The sequence below is a fragment of the Paramormyrops kingsleyae genome, chromosome 14 (genome assembly GCF_048594095.1).
Source record: "Paramormyrops kingsleyae isolate MSU_618 chromosome 14, PKINGS_0.4, whole genome shotgun sequence".
Lineage (NCBI taxonomy): Eukaryota > Metazoa > Chordata > Actinopteri > Osteoglossiformes > Mormyridae > Paramormyrops > Paramormyrops kingsleyae.
This window is the reverse complement of record NC_132810.1, coordinates 4,767,862-4,785,199: the sequence shown is the minus strand read 5'-3', so window position 1 is coordinate 4,785,199 and position 17,338 is coordinate 4,767,862. Positions and strand designations below refer to the sequence as shown.

General features: G+C 46.4%; 1 protein-coding gene across 13 annotated transcripts in view; it reads right to left on the bottom strand.

The window, feature by feature from the left end:
• nrxn3a (neurexin 3a) overlaps positions 1–17,338 on the bottom strand; it is a 157,565-nt gene that overhangs the window by 109,062 nt on the left and 31,165 nt on the right. For all 13 annotated transcript variants that reach the window (XR_011982552.1, XR_011982553.1, XR_011982554.1 and 10 more), the window contains 2 exons: positions 4,070–4,371; positions 1,743–1,904 (listed from right to left, as the gene is read on the bottom strand). Coding sequence is in view for 9 of the 13 variants with exons in the window: in XM_023828811.1 (XP_023684579.1) it covers positions 1,743–1,904; positions 4,070–4,371 (464 nt within the window). In the remaining 4 variants the exon portion in view is untranslated. The remainder of the gene's footprint in view (positions 1–1,742; positions 1,905–4,069; positions 4,372–17,338) is intronic.

The following is a 17,338-nucleotide window of genomic DNA, read 5'->3' as shown; positions in this document are numbered from 1 at the left end:
CATTACCGTATGTTACAATTTTGTTCGTATCCTAGAAGCATCATTCTCTATGCAAATGGAGGCGCTCAAGCATCAAAAAAAGCCAGCCATTTCCCCGGACTCAAAGCCATCATTTGCATCTGAGGCGCTCCATATCCTTCCTTATCTGGATACCTTAATCTTGCGCTCAGCCAATGTCACAAAACAAGAAAACCAGGAATATTTCTGGTTTTGGATAGTTTTATTTCAAAAGTATCAAATGTATATTTTTCATGCACAATCACAGTGCAGTTCCAAACACACTGCACTGAACACTCGTCCCAGGTGGGGGGGGGGGGGGGGCATCAGCCCTCTTTGTAATCCTCTTTCTCATTCGCTGGGATTATGTGGAGGGAAAAGGCTGCACCAATAGCAAAAGGCAAATGAAACGCCGCAGTAAAAGGCAATACAGCATGGACTGCTAAAACAGATCAATGGATAAATTCTGGACTATTCGGTGAAACAAAGACTTCTCACACGAGAGATCTGGCTTCGTTTCTGATTCCAGCTCCGGCAGTTGCTTTCCATGAAAACAGACGAGAAGCAGGACAGAGACAACAGAGGAGGACGCCTCGTACCCACGTCACACCAAGAGGAGCACGCTCAGAGCAGCACCCTGCCCACCGTGACATTAACGGGCCGCCCGGCTGGGTGTGTCCACGCGGAATGAGCAGGGAGCGTTATCTCTGCTAGCAGACTCGCTTTCAGACACAAAGGGGCCTGAGAGACAGTGCTTACGGCGCAGCTGAGGCTGTCCAGGAGGAGAGACAGACTGCAGCCCAAAATCAAGTCACCGCACAGCCCCCCGCCCCCCACCCCCGGAGAGGGCTGATGCACCCACGGGCTGCTGCACGCTCTTTTCACGGTCGAGCGATCCCTCTTACCAGCAGCAGAAGAACACAGGGTGATCGATCCCCAGGCGGGTCGTCTCCTGCATGGAGGACGGAGCCCCCCCCCCCACCACGTGCCCACCCTGTGGCCAACCTCACTCGGCCTCCCAGACAGCTCAGTGACACACAGATCCGTCATCCACTGGCCTACGCTCTGCCCAGTTTCTCCTCTGCCCACCAGACACGGCATGAAAGAGGGCTGCCGGCTGGCTGAGCCCGTTCATCGACACCAAGCACCAAAGCGCCACAGTAACACCATAGTCCAGTGTCATCTATTCCACACAAGGTGCTCAGACGCAGAAGAGGCCATGCAGCTGTCAGTCAGCAGATTAGCCGACTCTAGCTGACTCTCTGGATGAGGAAGGGGGCACCGTGGGATTATGCAGCCTCTCGGTCCTTGAGGGGCAGATAGGTTAGGGGAGGACAGTCACATCACTAAATGGCAGTGAAACTGATGAGTCCCTCGTTTGTGTGGCTGATCCCAAAAAGGCTCAGACAGGCCCTACTGATGCTACGAAGAACCTCCAGGGGTCTCAGTCCACTTCTGCTCTCTCTAGACAGGGGGGCTCAGAGGGATTCAGACTCCAGGCCATTTCAGCCAGTCACCTGATAAATAAATACCATGTGCCTGTAGTTTCAGTTAGGAGAATTTCAGAAGGAATTAATAAAGCAAATAGTTTGTCGTAAGAGTAAATGATTTATTGCTGAAAAACCTCAGTCCTGGTAAAAGACCCAATACATTTCTGTCTCTGTCATCACATTCAAATCGGATAGGACTTCGGGTTTCTCTTAGCTCAGAAATGCCTTGTTTGCTCCATCTGAACATTCACAAACCTCTTTCAAGCAGCCCATGAAATTGTTGCTGACAGGAGATCCGGGCAGGTCTGCTGTACTGGGACTCCCACCCACATAGAAGAAGTCGTCGGAGCCTAGCATGGTGTAGTCTTCCTGGGTGTAGCCGGTGGTGGTGAGGATGCCGTCCACTGAGATAGTCACCTGGAAGGAGACAACAAGTCAGCCTGGGGTCTACATCCCCCAGCCCATGTGGTCATCTTGCTATTGCGGTTTGGGTCAGATATTTGTCGAGGGTCAGGTGAACAAAATACTGCAGTTGCCTATTTTATAAAACCTGGATGGAGAAAAGAATATCGGTTCTTTTTGGTTTTTCAAAATGAATATTTTAAGGTTCATGAGAATACCGCATACAAGATTGCTAGCTTTGTTTGTGAGCCGATTAAAACAGGAATACATCAGCTTTTTTCTGTAACTATTTTCCAAAAGTAGAGAGCAAAATAATCCACCCATAATGGCAGAGAAGAGGAGTCGTGCAAGGCACCAGGTAAGGTGCTGGCTAGGCTTTGGGGGTGGGGGGGGGGGGCACTGAACGGGGTCAAACTGACATGCAGTAATAAGGCTTGGGGGGGGAGGGAGAAGTTCAGACATGCCATGCTCTAGGTGGACTCTAACACCCCCCACAACTCCTGTCTGTGAAAATCTCCCACCACCTCGCACACTGTTGTTGGCAAAAACACAAAAACATCCTCGAAAGCAGAGTTTCTTAAGCCAGTCCTTGGGGTCCCCAGACAGTGCACATTTTTGCTCCCTCCCAGCTCGCTGCCAGACAGTGCACATTTTTGCTCCCTCCCAGCTCGCTGCCAGACAGTGCATATTTTTGCTGCCTCCCAGCTCGCTGCCAGACAGTGCACATTTTTGCTCCCTCCCAGCTCCCAACACAGCTATCCAGTGTTCTTGATTGCTTGATTGTTTAGTTCAAGTGTGCTGGGAGTGAGGAGGGAGCAAAAATGTGCACTGTCAGTGGATCCCTGAGGACCGGCTTGGGAAAGACTGTCCTAAAGGCTACTAGATGTACAGTGTAGACGTCTTCTTGGAAGTGAAAGCATTTTGAAAGAGGTACACAAATATGGTAGAAGTTGTGAAGTTGAAGGACGGGAAAAGGGGGCCTCAGCAAGAACAGGGACAAGATAACAAGCCTATCACGTCAAGAAACTACAGTGAAAGCCAAAGAAGGACATAGGACACAGCAAATGAAAGACAAAAAAGGTGATATTACCACACAGTGCAGATTTTTTACCACAGTGTGTCTGACGCCCGAATCCTTCGCAAAAAAAGAGGGGAAAAAAGTTAATTAAAAAGTCAAAATCATGAATCAAATCAATGATGAGGTAATAGGTTGGTAATGTATTACATGGTAGTACATGGTAAATTAAAAATAAATGGTAACTACCTGATGGAGCACAAATAGTAATAACTCAGTTACTACTGAATCATGAACAAATAGTTGGTACTTGTCACAATTCATTAATGATGAACAAACATGAGATCAGTATATAACTAAGACTTATTTCATGTTTAATTAATACATAGGTCACACCATGATATTACATTATTTGTGCCCTGTCAAGTGTCACCAAAAAAATAATCAATAAGAATGGGTCAACTCAAAAACTGTGCCTTGCAGTGGAGAACCAGAGAGTCATGGACTGTGAACAGAGTCAAGATAAAAAAGGCTCACAGCTAAAATTCCAAAGCAGTAGTACCTCTGCAGCAAACAGAGAATCTGAAGCCAGTACACACTCATCCACAGCCAGTAACACCAAGCACATTTTGGTTGCCAATCACTTGCTAGAGAAACTAACAGGGTTAAATGAATCAGTTATTCACTGGGATTTTAAAACGTTTCTCAAGTCCCAGTCTGTAATCCCACAACACAGACCAGCTCTGAACCTTATAGCAGGACACGGGTGTTTAATGTTCATACATTGTATCTTCCTGTTATCGTAGAGACCTGTATGTCAAAAAAAAAAAACGATGCAAACATTTTCTACAACTGCTTTCCACCTTTTTACGAAAAGCTCTGAGGTTCGAGAGAGGGGGAAAAACGGTCTAATGAAAGGATCACACTAACTCGTGCATCCATGCTGAAAAACCACCCTGTTAGAGGACCTCATCTTACAGAGGAAGAGACATGGCCAGACTAGGTATGTGAAAATGTGAAGACAGTGTTTAAGTGTTTACACACCCATCTGAAAATGGGTGAAGGCTCTGTTTCACAGACAACATTCTCTAGTCATCATTCTTTGAAGCCCCTATCAACAATGATGCTTCTTCCTTAAGACCTACAACCTCTCCTTAGGGATTACCTGACGCAGGTTGCGCGTGACTTTGACGTCATGCCACATGTTGTCGTTGAACTTGATGTCCACCGGCTCCACCAGAGCCTCGAAGGCCCCGGACCCCAGGTTGATGACGAGAGACACCGCGCCATCCTTCAGTGCCAGGTTGACGTAGTCGGCCGACTTGCCCGTGTGCAGGATGAGCCCGTTGCGCTGCCACGTTTTGAAGGAGAGCGTGATCTCGTCGCTGCTGCTCTGGATGGGGTTCTGGGACAGATCGTAGCAGAAGTACTCGGAGCCGCGAAAGGTGGCCACATTCTCATCTCTAGCTGCATGTGGATGGAGACAAAACAGACATGTTAACACCACGATCAAGCAAGATCAACATCAACACATTCCTCAGTCAAGGGCAGGGCCTTAATTGTTTGAGAACAATTAAGCTTATTAGGAGCGGTATCTGCAAAGACAGCATACAGCAGGACAACGATTCTCAACCCAAGTTTGGGTTGCAGCAAGTTCTGAAAGGGTCGCGAGGCAGAGTTTGAAATGTAAGCATTTGAAAACCAGCAAGCTCCTATGCTGATCCACGAGCCCAAATCCTAGAATTAACCTATATAAACAGGTCTTGGGTCTGCAAGTGCAAAACCAGCGAACATTCAATGAATCCAAGAAGTCAAACCACAGATGGTTAATTTGAAATTCACTGGAACATCCAATCATATATGAGTGATAGGCATTGATTAGCATAAATTGCAGCGTGCACTGCGTGCTTGATCATATTGTTTAATCGCATACTTGATATAGGGTCATGACTGACATGGCATGGTAAAAACTGGGTCACGGTGCAAGAAGGTTGAGAACCACTGCAATAACGGATACGAACCTTTACTACACTGTACAAAAAAATTAATGGACTGGTAAAATGACTTGGGGGAGGGGGGGTACCGGCAGATCAGTCGGCAATTTCATAAGTTTAATCCATACCTGTACCTACCAACCAGGACAGGTCAAGTCCTCAGTATTTTTTCTGCAACTCCAATGACTACAATCCATTACGGGTCACACCTTGAATGGGCTAACAATTCTGACCTCGGTATTTAAAAAATCCTGGCTATGGGTCCTATTTGGTTATTTCCATTTTTCTCAGATACGATCAGAATGCTCAGATATGAGGGGTCGTAAAAAAGTGAAAATCCATAGTTTTTTTTTTTTTTTTTTTAAGAAATTAACCAACCCCCAACGTTCCGCGGCCCAGTGGACCACAGCCCACGGACCAGTACCGGTCCAAAAACCAGGGGGCTGTGAACCCCTAGGATATAGAACTTAATACTGCAACTGGTTCAAGGACCGCACAGCTAACTGTCAGCCCAATAACCAACCGTAAACTAACTGTGAACATTTTGGTGTTGATAGGAGCATAAAAATCACACTATTAATATAGTAAATAACAAAATTTCCTTTAATAGGCAGCGGTTCTGGGTCACAGCACACGATGTGATGTTTCCCAGCCCTCATGTGTCTGCTTTATGTACACTGGTGCATTGTGGGTATGTTTCCGCCCACACAGCAATGAGCATCAGCACCTCACTCCCATCCATCCTACGTGGGACTCCACTCCTGGCTAAAACCTAAAGCAGACCCAGGGGTTTTGTGTAACATTGACATACAGCTGCTACACCACCCTGCACTGGGGGTACTAATGCTCCATTCACAGGGGGCGCCACAGAAACAAAGACAGACGGCAGCGTGCCAAGCGCCACAGCGGGAGCAGAGCCCAACATTTGGCCACGGACGTTTACATTAGCGTGATGAGGGTAAAGTGCGATCAACCTAGATGTGAGGCTTGTGCTGCGAGCTGAGCTCTGGAGGGAACTTGACAAGGACAGGTTCATCATTCACCGCCGAGGCGACCTCAACGCTTAGCCGCGGAACGGCCTCAGCGGTCTCACTGCTCAGGACAAGAGGCAAAGGCTTCCTCTAAAGCACAGGGACCTCACCTGCACCCTCAGATCGTTGTGTTCTAGTCACGCTATGCAGCCTTTCTTAATTTTGATAAAATAAACACTCCCTGCCTTCTGAGTTCGATATAGTATATTGAACTTTGCTCTCCAAGACACAAATATGCAGGTGAGAGCAAGTTTGGGGGGGGGGGGGGGGGGGCACGTGCAGCATCAGTGTGACGGGCCTGGGATTCGAACTGGTGACATGGGTACAGATTCCTAACCACGCTGCCCCTTCATAACTCACCATGATCGACCAACCTCACTGTATGAATGACAGCCTTGCCCATACACCACTGCTACACTGCAAATCTCTGGCCCTGGGGCTTCCCAGGCTTCCCCTGGTTTCTACTAAGGTTCTTATCAATTATTCATTAAACCCAGGGTTGTTTTTACTGCGGAGATTCCCTCGTCTCACCACCAGATGTTACCAGATCCATTAACTCTATGCTCCTTAATACTTAATGAGAATTATTCTACGCGGTAAAACAGACCCCGGCACGGCCTCTGCGAAAAGGGTGATGCCGGTAATAGGGCTAATCACAGACTGACTCGGACTGGGCTCCAGGTCACATGAGCGTTGCGAGAGCTCATCATGGAATCCCACACGTGTCCACATGGGGTCACCCTGGAGCACAGTGCTAAACGAGTCTTATCTGTGCTCGTTCTTAATGAAAAGCCCGGGGAAAGCTGAAAGGACCCGATCGCTTCGGTGATTGAAAAAATAGACAGAAAGAGGGAAAGAAAGCTGGAGTAAGAGAAAGATAGCAATTGTGCTGAAATATGAAATCTTAATTAAAAAATCTTTATTACTCAAACGAGCACAGGCAGAACGATTGTTATCAAGCCATAATTTTAATGGCCTTCTAATGCCTTTTTCCTTACAATTTACTCCGTGATAGATGACTGCAGATAAGCCGTGGCAGGCATCATCTGTAAACGTGTCACCGGCAGCAGGACTCTGAAGTACAAGTTATGGAGCGATATATTCCATTCATTTCAGAAGGACCAGAGGTGATCTGCAGTGAAAATGGCCCCGGGGTCTGTCTGCACTTTCTTACACACACTGCATACGGGGCCATTATTCACACAGTGTGTGTGGGAGCCAGTCTGTGAGGTCACCACTTAGCATAATCAACCTGATTACATCACACAGCCATGCCTGCAATCTTTATTCTAAAATCTCAATCTATAGCGCAGAGCAATATCTTAATTGCAATTTTCAAATGTCAAAAAAAAAAAAAAAAAACCCTGCACTCCAGTAAAAGGTAAAATGATTTAAAAATTGGCTTTTTGGAGGAATGTGACTGATTCATAGTCCCGCATTTTTTTTCCCAGGATTGTTATTTACATAAAGACGCTGAAAAACCAGCCGTGAGTCTGGAGCAGGTAAAGATGGCTGCCAACTCCGACCTCAAGTTCAGTCAGTCACCGAGGTTGCCGCCACGCTACGTTTCCCACACAGAAAGTCACCCCGAGCCCAGCAAAAGTGCCCAATGCTGGACGCCGAAGCCGGCGGGAGACGCTGAAGGAGTAGTGCATGCTGGGAACAGAGGCGGGCGGCAGTCCCTTGCAGCGGAAGCGGGGAGAGGGCTGCCGCAGTACTCGTTCTGCTCCAGCGCTCCGCTTCGCTCCTCCCTTCTGCAGCTCTCAGCCGCCGCCATTACCCTCCGCCCCCCCCCCCCCCGCTCCCGCCCAGCTCCGCTCGGCAATGCCCCGCAGACCGATTGTAGAAAATTAACCTGCGTCTCCCAGTGGGAGCGCCAGAAAAGCAGGTGATCATTTTTACAGGCTGGGGTGCCTTGTTTCCCCCCCCCGCCCCCCCTCCCCCCCTCTACTAATACAGAACACAAAAACCAAAAGACAGGCTCCATGTCCTTGACCTCCATGAAGAAAGGAAGACGTGCCTCACAGCAATGCGGATGGTCTTTTCTGTTACTCTGCATTTTCTCTGAATCCAGACACAAAGATTTAAAACAAAGTACCGAAAACACAAGCAAATGGAAACCTGGGCCAAACCAGACACAGTTTGGGACTGGGAGTCAGGAGCCCCTAATTGGGAGAGAGGGTTTTTTTACGGCATCTACTGTGAGTCTAGACTCTAGTCGGACCACGTCGACGCACCTCAAATTATCATTAAAATTAAAAGTTAGCAGCCATAACAGGATAAAATTCCAATTACCAGCTTGACTCCCTCCCCATCCTCCACCTGAATGAAGCAGCCACTGATACAAAGAAATTTTCAAAATATTTAATTCAGGGCATCATATTTAATTTGCAACTCATACAGTTAATTTTTAAGGTGCACGGCTCATTTACTTGGAAAACAAATACAAAATAAATTGCCTTGAAATTTGGCTGGATGGTTAGTTTACAAAGATTGACAATTTTACTTGTTGAGATCTGAGGCGGTCTGGGGGGGGAAGATTTCAGAGAAAGGTCATTTGAGGGGCGTGAGGGGAGCGCGAGTGGCGGGCAAAAGGGGAGTGGAGATGCCTCTCAGTCTACCCTGCCTCTAGGATGCAAAGTGTGGGCTCTTCCACCAGCAGGGGGCGCTGAAGCATGCAGTGTAGGACCTTCCAGGATTTCCACATGTCACCATCTGTTCATCTCTCTCAGCAAACATGCTGATTTTTTTTTTGAGGAAAAAAAAAAAGGTACAGCAGAGAATGAATATCTGAGACAGGGTCTTTCCTTGTAAATACAAAATAACAGTTTTAATGCTCAGCTGCAAACACTGAAATGCTTGAATGGTTCTACTGACACACTAGTTTAACGCTGACAAGGTTTTATTACATGTTTTAAAGCAGGCGGATTGGTATTTGTGTGAGTATTTACCAAAACCTATCCAGAGCAAGTAGAGATAAATCCAAATAAACAAATACTGCCACCCAGTCCAAACTTTCCTCCAATCAACAAAGAGCTTTTTGAAAGGGACATGGCCTGCCAATAAAATAAAATGACAGACACAAGGTCGTGCATGTAACGGACATGGCTGGTGCTGAATGGAGAGTTTCCCTTCACAAGCAGGTGGGTGTCCTTTCACAAGTAATATTCTTGACAGCTGAAGATCTTTCTTGGAATAAAAAAAAAAAAAGTTTTTTTGACTGCCATCCACTTCAAAGAAATTGTTATTCCCCTTTTCTGAAAGCTGCAGGTCACCACACACTCTGCTTTTACAATTCAGTGGAAGCAATTTCATAGCTAGCTAATTTGAATTTGTAGGCTCTTTTGATCTCTGGCATTAGTGCCATTCCATTAATTCGTTTATATTTTCCATTACAGGTACGACCAATGATGGGAGCTGGGGACATCGCCACTGGGAAGTGGGTAAAAATGATTAAATACCCAGTCGGCGAATTCATTCCGGGAAAGCACTCTGAAAGTTAACTTAACGGGAAGTGTTGAAAGGCTGGTGCTGGTCCTGATGACACAGATGCAAACTGACCTCACGAAAGCACACCCCCACTCCCCCCATTTAACAAGTGTTTATGTTTGGCTGATAAGTTCACCTGACCATGCTGAGATCTGACCTCTTTCCATTCCGGTCATTTTCCAACCTGCTCCTGCACTGAAAGACGGCCTTCACGTTGATATCCGAATATACTGATTCACAGTAGTAGATGAAATAAATGGCTTAACTCAACTCAATTGCCATTGTGTTCATATTCATGCTTTTAAGTTTCGGGACCATGAACAGTTTGCTCCTAAAGTTAAGTTCTGATTGTTTGAAAAGCAATAATTTCAACCAGCTAGGTGCTCTTCCTGTTTTCCTAAGGAAAAAATGAGTATTGCTGTTACTACGGTACACTGCAGTGTAAAAAGTGTGTTATAAGCTACACTAACACCAGTGTTAAATGTGGTGTAAAACCTGTGTTTAGGCCACGCTATAAATAGAACCCTTCCAGCCTCAGGGACTGTGTAAAATTGCCAGGTCTCTGTGAAACTTCTCAGCTTTGCTTTGCTTTTGTTATAATACAGTTTACTAAGTGGAGGCTTTGAGCAAAGGCCCAGATAATGCAAACATAGGTGCTGCGATCCCCAAAATGTGACAGGAAATCTCTACACTGCAGGGTGGATGGGGGAAATTTCTACAGGTGAGGACACTGCAGGGTAGATGGGGGAAATCCCTACAGGTAAGAGCACTGCAGGGTGGATGTGGGAAATTTCTACAGGCGAGGGCACTGCAGGGTGAATGGGGGAAATCTCTACAGGCGAGGACACTGCAGGGTGGACAGGGGAAATCTCTACAGGCGAGGACACTGCAGGGTGGATAGGGGAAATCTCTACAGGCGAGGACACTGCAGGGTGGATAGGGGAAATCTCTACAGGCGAGGACACTGCAGGGTGGAAAGGGGAAATCTCTACAGGCGAGGACACTGCAGGGTGGATAGGGGAAATCTCTACAGGCGAGGACACTGCAGGGTGGAAAGGGGAAATCTCTACAGGCGAGGACACTGCAGGGTGGATAGGGGAAATCTCTACAGGCGAGGACACTGCAGGGTGGATGGGGGAAATCTCTACAGGCGAGGACACTGCAGGGTGGATAGGGGAAATCTCTACAGGCGAGGACACTGCAGGGTGGATTGGGGAAATCTCTATAAGCAAGGACACTGCAGGGTGGACGGGGGAAATTTCTACAGGCGAGGACACTGCAGGATGGATGGGGGAAATCTCTACAGGCGAGGACACTGCAGGGTGGATATGGGAAATCTCTACAGGCGAGGACACTGCAGGGTGGATAGGGGAAATCTCTATAAGCAAGGACACTGCAGGGTGGATGGGGGAAATTTCTACCGGGGAGGTCACTTCCCTCCCTTTAAATCACTGATAAATGTATAGGATTTTTTGCACTAGGTAAATTATTTCAAAAAGCTGTAATATAGTAAATCCATCCTGTCATCAAGGCTGCACCGTAGGTCCAGGAGGACACTTTCATATCATTTCATTTCATTTCATATCATTTCATTTCACTGTCTACTGTACTTGGCTGAGATGACAACAGAGCTTTACCTGAAGGAGGATGGTAAAAATCTCTACAGCAACCATTCATTTTATAAGAAATTAAGATGTTGTAAATCAGATTTTTAACAGTTTATGGAAATCCCATCACAAAAACACCCACAGATTTCAGCCACAAACTGCGGCAAACCCAAATCAAGCTCAGATTTCAGTGTACCTTGTCATCAGTGTATCACACCTTGTCATCACTGGATCACATTACAGAACTGGTTCTCAATTGAGCGATTAACAGCAGTGACCCACTCGTGACCGAACAGTCTCTCATTCTGTGAAGGCACCACAAAACCCTGCCAACCAATGGCTATTTGAAAGAGCAGCTGATGGTACCTGGAGCCAGGATTCTGGCGCCCTTCATCCGCCAATGCTCACATAAGGCCTGTCACACTGTAAGGGAGTCTGCCATGTATCTCAGCAAAGGTAGATACTTCAGGTCCAGAAAGTAAAAATCCAGACCAAGATTTTGTTTCCACCGACCAGTTGGGTATAAAGAGTCACAGTCACAGAGTACTCCCCTGGTTGGTTGAATCAAAATCTTGGTCTGCATTTTGACATTCTGGATCTGAACTATCCACTTCTGAATCTCAATGTGACTTTACGCCACTCCTGGAAGCCACACTCACCGGTGGGCAGAGACACAAACACGCAGGACCAACAAAAGCTCCTGCTTCCTCTGTAATGTCGACACAAGACACAAATATGCTATTATCTGGGGATCATATTAAAAATGCGCCATAAAACATATCGCCAGCCAAGTCTTGACATTTGTTACATTTCAATAGCACTTCCATCTTATATGTTACAATGGAGGTGCAGTTTACTTTACCGCTGTTCTGATTTAAACAGGTGACTATGCAGAGTGTCAGCTGTAAAGCACTCCAGAATAGAGCTGACCTCTGCTGAAAGGCCGATGCGATCGGTGGATAAAACCATGCAGCCTTTTGCAAAACACTGCTTCCGTATTTCGGTTTACTCAGGGGGAGAGTGGTAAATAACTGCGCCTCTGCAGAGCGAACGCAGCTCCCTGAAGCATGACAGCCAGTCCCAAGAGCATTTCATTTACTCGGAACATAATACCACATTATTGGCCATTATCTCTGCTGTCAGTGGCTATGTTGATATTTAATGAAGGGGCATCTATGTCTGGGTGCCATTTTTCAGCTGCCTCTGGTTGCCGTGGAGACGCGAGTGTTGGGACAGCGGGGCCGAACACATCATTCTCCGCTAGGAGCCGATAAGACAGGCACACCCCTCATTTATTTCCTTGCCATCATTTGCATAACGCACTTTAAACATAGTGGCATCTAGAGATACCGTTTCAGCTGTGATGGGGGGAAATCCGGCTGTCTGCACAGTGACCGAGAGCAGAACATGTACAAAGACCATCCAGACATCTGTCTCGCACCCTCACCGTTCACGGTTACGCTCTTTTCACTTTTACAAACAGTGACTATCGCTACGGCACACACTCCTAATTCCAAAATTTAGGATCCAGGTTGCAAAAAAAAAAAAAAAAAGATAAAAAAACAAATGAAGCATAATCAGACCGGCACACATTCACCACACAAACACAGATACAAACAGGTTTGGACACAAAGCGCGCAGAAATTAGCCTACCAGGACACAGATCTGTTCCAAGTGACACAGAGTCTCAGTTTGGCAAGGACAATCACCACAATTTAATTTGTAAAATAAGAAAATCATTTCATTTTGCCCTTATACTGGGTCAGTATCATCCATCTCTTCGCTCCACTCATCAGGGTCATGCTGCTTTATTTATTGACTTATTAGTAACTAACCAAAGACAATGTGAGCATCTCCACTGCAGCTGAACATTTACATTGTATCTTATTTAGAAGACAGTTTTATCCAATGCAACATACAAGTTTTTTTTTTTTTTTTTTTTAGATAAGGCAGGGTCAGATAGTCTCTGGAGCCATTGCGGGTTAAGAGCCTTGCTCAGGAGCCCAATGGCAAAATCATTCAACTGACCCTAGGACTTGAACCGGTGACCTTCTGTTTACGAGCACAGACTCCTAACCTGCTGAGTCACACACCACAGCACTGCACCCGCAGCTCATCTGCTCATCAGCACCTACTCAAGGGCCATTGACTGACGCAGGTACATCTCACATGCACGTGTTCCTCGTGTCTAAGGAGCTGTGAAAAGCAATCAGGCCCTATAAAAAGTCAGCAGAAGCAGACAGCATCTTGAAGCCTTTGTCAGGATTACGGTTCATGTATGTCACCCCATTTAAATCTTTGAGTAAACATGTGTCGGGCTCCTACGGCGAACGCGGGGAGGGGCCCGCGGAGCGGAAGTGTCGCCGTGTCACAGCGGAAAGAACACCCAGCCCAAATTGACCAAATGATGAAACTCGATTTGAAGTAAATATATTCTGGAGATTTGCCCGATCAATTTACTTGCAATCAGTGTCAAGGTGAATTTCCTGAGTGAATATGACAGCACAGGAATCAGAGAACAATAACATTTGAAAGAAGGGCAGCTGCTGTCATACCGCAATTTTCACCTGAACAACACGATGGAAACCACTGTGTCATAACCCATTTTGGGATTTAATTATTACTGCAGAAGCAGGAATTGACTTTGGAGGCATCTCCCAATGTTACTTCATCTAACCCTCATCCCCCCACCACACACACACACACACACACACACACACACCTGCTCGCACACGCACACACATGCACACGTTTGTATTCATATCTTTGTGGGGACTTTCCATTCATTTTTTTGGGCAAAACCCTAATTCCATCTATGACGACCTTAACCCCTACCCAGTCCAACCCTTAGCCATAAGTAACCAAACAAAATACAAGACTTCTGACATTTTTAGTTTTTTTTTCATTGCATTCACAGATTCTTACAAAACTGAGTTTCCCCTTCTTGGGACTGAAAAAAATTTCCCCACAAGGTCAAAATAACAGGTTTATATTACACTGGGGGAAATCTGTTCCCCACAGTGCAATAATTAAGCGTGCGCGCACGCAAGCACACACACACACACGCACACACAGAATGACCACTGACTATTCAGTCCCTCCACAATCCATCAGGATGTTCATAACAGACAGAGGTGTAAGAGTCAGCTCAGGCCAAAGATACAACGAAATTTTCATAGCCATTGATTTTGGGCAAAGTCAGCTAGCATTTCACACCCTTTAATCAGCAGAAATGCATCAGCAATGCAGAATTAGCAGCACATATGCATTATAAAGACAGACATCCCTCTTTAGACACTTTTACTTTAGGGAGGGAGATGAGGGACAACTGAGAGGATGCTTAGGGGGCATTACGATATTACCGTTTGAAAATGCATCCCCTCCCTGGCAGATTTTACCAGGAAATACTGGAATAACGTTGCTTTTTGAAATACTGTCAAAATACCATATGCTGCAGAAGATGTTGCAATAATGATGGCCAGTTTTACCACTGCTGAATAGCAGAACCACAGATTGCTGTGACGTGTGTCAGGGAGCTGTTATCAATTTGTGGGAGAACTTTGGGGAGAGGTAGGATGAGAGGGGCAGAATGTAACAAATTCAGGCTAAGATTTAGTTTCAACCAACCAGGTGAGTACTCTGTGAATGTGATTCTTTATATAACTGGTTGGTTAAAACAAAACCTCAGTCTGGATTTGTACTTTTTGAACTTTACACCTCTGCCCAGCACCTAAGCAGGCCCAGCACCAGAACCGTCAGCCATCGCTCTCGATCATTCTCACACTCTCTCTCTTTTACGGGAGTGGCAGATGGAGAGCGTGGGCTCCGCCCATCTGTGAGGGGAGCGGGCAGCCAGTCGTGTCCAGCTGAAACCAGCTATAGCCGTGGGCAAAAGCCGCACGTGTCTCAAGCTGGCTGGAGTGCCCGATTTTGACTCGAGACGGGAGCCCGGACACCTGCGTCACTCCCACTCACAGCAGCACCACCTCCAACAGACCCTTAACCTCAATTGCTTCCGTAGAAACATTCAAAGAATAAACATGCACACCATTTCTCTACAGTCCCAGTGACGCAAATTGGATGGATTCTGTTAAAGCCGCAGGAAAATATTCCTGAAAGGGAAAAGGAATTTGCTAACTGGTGGGCCTTCTTAAAGCTAACACACAGAGACGCGTGCACTAGGCCAGCTGGCTAACGTCCCAGCCCTAGGTTGGCACATGTCTCTCACTCCAGCTCTTTGTTCTCCATGCAAGTCATCTTCTAAATCAGTGTTTCCCAACCCGGTCCTCAGGGAACCTCAGACAAGCCACGTTTTTGGCTTGTGGGAGTTTTACATACAGAAAAATGTTCTCAGGGCAGAAGAAAAAATGATTGGTTCAGAGAGATAACCAATCAGATTATTGATGAGGTGGGTCCAAGCATCCTGTAGTTGCTTGGACCCACATCCTCTACACTCTGATTGGTTATCTTTCTGAACCAATCATTCTTCCTTCAGCCCTCAGAACATTTTTGCGTAAGTAAAACGCCAATGAGCACGTTTTTGTTCCCTACCAGCTCCCAAAACATGGAGTGTCTGAGGGTCTAGGTGAACCGGATTGGGAAACATTGTTCTAAAGGGTAGAACAGCCTTTGGGGCCCAGGCCATGTGATTCCTGGCAAAGGAGAGGGGAGTCTTGTTCATATCCATGGCCTCTGGGCAAAGTTCTCTCAAAAACAAGAAACGTTTTGATTTCTAATGATTTCTTTTTTTATCAAAGTTTTTTTTTTTTTTTTTTATTGTTTTTCCACTTACAAACCTCCACATAAAACAACATATCAGCAGGGCAACAGAACAAAAAAAGAATCGGCACATGTAGTACATATTCAGTGCTAGAATCCAGGGCATGTTGTACATACACTCATTATTTATGATAATGGGACACTTACTCTTCTGTTGCGTTTGCCTTGTATCTAGTATGATGGATGAAAAGGATGGTCTCTGATGGTTTCTGGAGTGGCACTGGCCCTGCAAGCGGGCCTCTGCACTCATATCAAGGGAGTACGTTCCAGTTTTTTTGTTTAGGAAGCACAGAGCACAATCTGCCACCTTAGAGGCTAATCCATCAAATCGCATTCGGCGGAATGACCGCTACGAACCAGGACGTTTCAGTTTGCTATAGTCAGACAGAAGAAAAAAAAAAAGCTCGACGTCTTACGCTCAGGAAAAACAGCCAGCATTAGTCTGATTCACTCATTCAAAAAAGGTCTGCTTTTGAAACACTAAAACAGGGTTCTTCAAATCTGGACCTCGATTCCAAATCCAGGCCGTATTTTCAGTTCCCCCAGGTAGTTGTTTAATAATTACTGATTCTGATTGGTCAGAGGCTTCACACCTGACTGACAGGTAAAGGAAGGCTGGAAAACCAGCAGTGCTCGGACCTCGAGGACCGTGAGTTGAATAACCCTGCACTAAAAGGTAGCACAAAAGGACAGAGTGGTCGTAATACATTCTCATATACCAGTGTTTCCCAACCTAGTCTTTGGGGACTCACAGGCCGCCCACGTTTTTGCTCCCTCACAGAGAGTCCACATTTTTTGCTCCCTCCCAGCTCCCTACCGGATTGGGAAACACTGTCCTATGCGCTTGCAGAGGGTGCTGGATCTGGTTGCCAATGATGGAAGTCTACAGGCCAAGCACCTGAGAGAGGAGATTCATTCTGACTTTGAGGGTGTGTAGTTTTGGTTTGCTTGCTTTAGTTATTTTTTTTTTATCATGCTCAGTTTCATTTTAATATGTCTAAATATATGTCAAAATCTGCATTCATATAAGTGTAAATGGGGGGACTTAAAAGCTCAGCGCTGAAACTTGCAAACCCACAATCCTAGCTTCAATCCAGGGCTCCTGATAGGCCAGGAGCTTCAATCCAGGGCTCCTGATAGGCCAGGCTGCCCTGACTTACCCCGCAGGGATCGGGACCCAAACACAGGCCTCTCTGTGTGCTCACGCGTGATATCCGCAAACCGCCCGTCATAGATCAGCTACACAATCCCCTGAGACAGTCCCCAGATCAGAGGCAGCTCCCCAGATCAGAGGCAGCTCCCCAGCACTGGTAAGCAGACCTGCTAGCTGCAGCAGGATCCCAAATCATGACCGCATCATGGATTGTGTGGGGGCGAGGCCAGATTGTGCTAGTTATGCAACCATTTCAAGAGGCACTCACCAGGTCCTAGAGAGCGGGGAATTCAGAGCAGCATCGCTGTAATAGAGGAGCGGCGAAAGCGTGCGAACGCTAACAGCAAATCCTCACAGCGGTGACTCGGGCTGTAGCTGCCA